General features: G+C 39.5%; 1 protein-coding gene across 1 annotated transcript in view; it reads left to right on the top strand.

Annotated features, from left to right (window-relative positions):
- Positions 1-2,647: 2,647 nt before the first annotated feature.
- Positions 2,648-3,739, top strand: part of LOC118334403 (solute carrier family 25 member 36-A) — an 18,167-nt gene continuing 17,075 nt past the window's right edge. The window contains exon 1 of the mRNA XM_035670305.1: positions 2,648-3,106. Within this exon, the coding sequence (XP_035526198.1) occupies positions 3,066-3,106 (41 nt within the window). The 5' untranslated portion in view covers positions 2,648-3,065. The remainder of the gene's footprint in view (positions 3,107-3,739) is intronic.

The raw sequence follows: 3,739 nt of genomic DNA, 5'->3' as shown, positions 1-3,739 counted from the left end.
AAACTGTATTGAGATTTCATAGAATTTCTCCCAGGGCCATTCTGAGTATTGCCTGTATTTATTTATCCATCAGAGTGTTTATTTTTGATGTTTTGGACTTTCACCTCCTACTGGTCATATTGATTTAAAGATACGAATGGTCTCGCAGCAAATAATAAATAAATAAATACATGAAGCTGTTTTAATCATAACATTTTAAAATCTAAACTGATTGTGCATACAGTAGGGGTAATCCATATGAGACCATTCTGTGAACTCTGCCTCTGTTTGTCACATGGAGGTACTGAAAAACATTGATATGTTCTTGAAAAATACCTTTTTTATTTTACAGTGCATGTAATAAAATATCATTATAAATAACAACATATCTTAATAAAAAAACTATAGTTAACATAACTCAATCCTCCAAAAAAATGAAAATCCTCTTAATGATTTCCACCAAAGATCTGATGTTAGTCACATAAATTAGGTTTTAGTTAATCAATTGATTTTGATAATGAATAGTTTTTATTGTGCGTCAGCTGTTTTGACAGGTAATATAATAATTTGCTTTAGTGGAAGAAAACTTAGTAAATTCAGTGGAAAGTAGAAACATTTGTACAAAGAAGATGCATTCAATTTATTCTAACTTTATTATAGATAAAGATAAATATAGACACATATAATAGATAAATTCTGTTAACACTTTTAAAATAAGTTTGGAGAAATGCTGCATATGACTGTAATTATAGTTTCAAGTTCAGATATACTGAATGGACTTAATTTACCCAACAAACACTTCAGTTAGTTGCACTGAAATCACATATTCTTTTTCAGCTGAACTAACTCATCAGGGTTTACAGTGCTGAACTCTGTTGGTGTCCAATATAGTCTAATAATTATTTTAGGAGTTCAAGGGACATTTTCTTTGCATTACATAAAATTATTTTCCATTCCGTATCAATAAAAGTCTGATTTAGACCTGAGTCCTGTCCCTGTTGTGATATTATCATTGAACAGTATTTTTCTTTAAAGTGTTCAAACTCTGTTAGCAGATTGGAGTAAGGCCTTACAATTGTCAATAAAGGTTCTTCCAGAAATGATCGTGTTGAAGGTCTTAGTTTTATGAAACTTTTCAATGTGTTTCCCTCAGGTCCTTCACAGACAGAATACCCATTGCTGCCCACAGCATCCAAAGAAAATGTTGTTGTTAATAAAAATATCAGGCAGCATTTTTCTTTTTCTGTTAAAGAAAACACAAGGATGGAAATTAATGATGATCAGAAACAAACAAAAACAAAACAGTTTCATTAAGAAGTGCACTTGAATGTTAATGTTTGATTTGAACACCTTTACTGAGAGCATTAAAGGCTTTAATGAGAGCAGACATGCTTTATGCATACAAGAGATGGTGGTCAGGAATATATTCCTGTGACATCTTTATTAAAGGGAAAATCCATTCCTTTAATGTATTGCGTAACAACAAGAGGCACACCCTTACCTTTTATCTGACAGCAAATCACTCTTTCAGCATCCATCCTAAATCTCTGAGTCATGAGATGTACATAACCTCTCTAATGCAGGACGTAACATCATTAGTTTTCACTTTGCAAATGTGAACAGTGAAACCACGCACATGACTCCAACTTCTCATACTGTGCTCCCAATTACAAAACTGGTTCGGCTCCATTATTGAATCACCAACTGACTATTCTGAGTGTAGTCAGCTGATCGTGTAGCAGTTTTCAGAAATAAAAAAATCCATCTTTTGGTAAAGACCGTCTTATAGGGAAAAGAGAATGAAACTGCATGTTTTCTGCCATGCTATTAAGTGCTATTAAAGTGCACATGATAGCACTTGACTAAATGCTGATTGCTGAGATGGATCTGGAGCTCCTGTGACCTGCAGCCAATATTATGAGGCTAAGAACATACTAAGAATCGTCTTTGATCATTTTTAGTAGACGGTGTCCGTTTTAATCTCTTATTTAATGGTCTGCATGTCATTTCAACACAAACAGATCAAATATTAAAGCTACATTTAAAGATTCTGGTGGTTGAGTTTAGCCATAGAGACAATGGTAAAAGGTAAGAGTTAAAGTCCTGTGTGTATGATTTAGTGGCTTCTTGCAGATTGCAACTCCCTCGCTTCACCTTCCCCTTCCCAACGCAAAGGAGAAACTACGGTGGCTGCGTAATGTGCGAATGGACCCTGTCTAGAGCCGGTATCTGGTTTGTCTGTTCTGGGTTACGTTGGAAACATGGCGGTTCAACATGGCGGCCTCCAAAAGAAGGCGACCTCTGGCATCTGTAGATATAAACGGCTCATTCTAAGGTATACAAAAACAAATCAAATTCTTCTTTTCAGGTGATTAAACACAAATGAAAACAGAGCGATGACACATTTCTGCCAATAGATCCTCCTAAATGTGACACACTGGGCCTTTAAGGGAGTGTGTTCGCTCTGGCTAAAGATGGTTTTTCTTTGGCATGTGGGACACAAGAGAAAGTCCTCCAACCTTCACCTTCACGTAACGCAGCTCTGATTCATTCAGGGTTGAGCATGTGAACAGTGCATGATCAGGGCGGAGAGCTCGTGACGTCACGCGCCAGGCTGCCCAATAGCAGCGCCGCTCTCCAGCCTATGATTGTACAGTAAATACTATGAGCTCTGCCTCCTTCGCTCTCGCTGCAGCGGTGAAAGCAGAGGGTTTAACCGAGACAAACCCGCGGATGTGCCATAAAACCGCCTGTTACCGCTGAGATACCCTTCTGTGCCACAAGTTCACCTGCTGGGCTCGCAGCTCTCCGGTGGTGTAGTCGAAGATAAGAAGCTATCTGTGTTAAAGGGGAACCTGAGCAAGCTGAGAGCCACATAAGAAGGGGGCGGGGGGGTGTTTGTCGGCCCGCTGCAGTCTGAATCACCGGAGACTCGTCCCACCGCTGGTTCATCATCGACGTCGTTCGCCCAGTGTACGTGCATCCTCTCGGAGGAAGAAAGCGACGGGAAGAGACGGGGGCCCGAGCCCGTGTTTGACCCTCTGCCGCAGCCCCGAGGTGCGCTGCTTGGTAGAGCATGCTAAACAATGAGCCAAAGGGACACACTGGTTCATTTGTTCGCCGGAGGGTAAGTCAGACGACAGATTTGTATGTAGATATTAGTTAGTTATGTTGTGTTTATTTTTAAATGAACGTGTTCAACGTTTGAGTAGGACTGTGGTTTATGTAGCTAGCCAACAAGGGCCGTGTTATGTGCTACAGCCCTGGCATCCGTCCGTCACGTCAGGCTCCAAATCCTGTCAACACTTCAAAATATGTCCATCTATGCTGCAAAATGTGAACACAAAATAGGACATACACGGCGAGGATGTGACTTCAGGGATACGACAGAGTATTTCCGCTTATTTAAAATCAATTTTTCCTGCAAAAAAGACTCATTATAAATCTAGTGACAAGGTTTTAGGCTTCTATTTCGGAGGAGAAATTAATTTGTTTCCGGGATCGTTGCTGCTCTCTCTCGATAACTTGATGAAGTTCTGCAGCAGCAGCAGTGCTACTCCTTTGCTCCAGATATTTTGCATTATAAGAACAGAAGAGAGGAATTAGATGAACGAAACGAAATGCCAGTGACATGTATGTGTGTGTGGAGTCAGTAGTGTCATTTATTCCTATATATTTCGTTTCTTTATTGGTGGATAGGCCTATTAACAACCGTTGAAATCCCAACTCCTGTGATTAAATCTATGTCTCTTTAGGGGGT

Source organism: Morone saxatilis, unplaced genomic scaffold (assembly GCF_004916995.1).
Source record: "Morone saxatilis isolate NCDOM2014 unplaced genomic scaffold, NCSU_SB_2.0 Contig23, whole genome shotgun sequence".
Lineage (NCBI taxonomy): Eukaryota > Metazoa > Chordata > Actinopteri > Moronidae > Morone > Morone saxatilis.
Note: the sequence above shows the minus strand (reverse complement) of the source record. Positions and strands in the feature narration are given on the sequence as shown.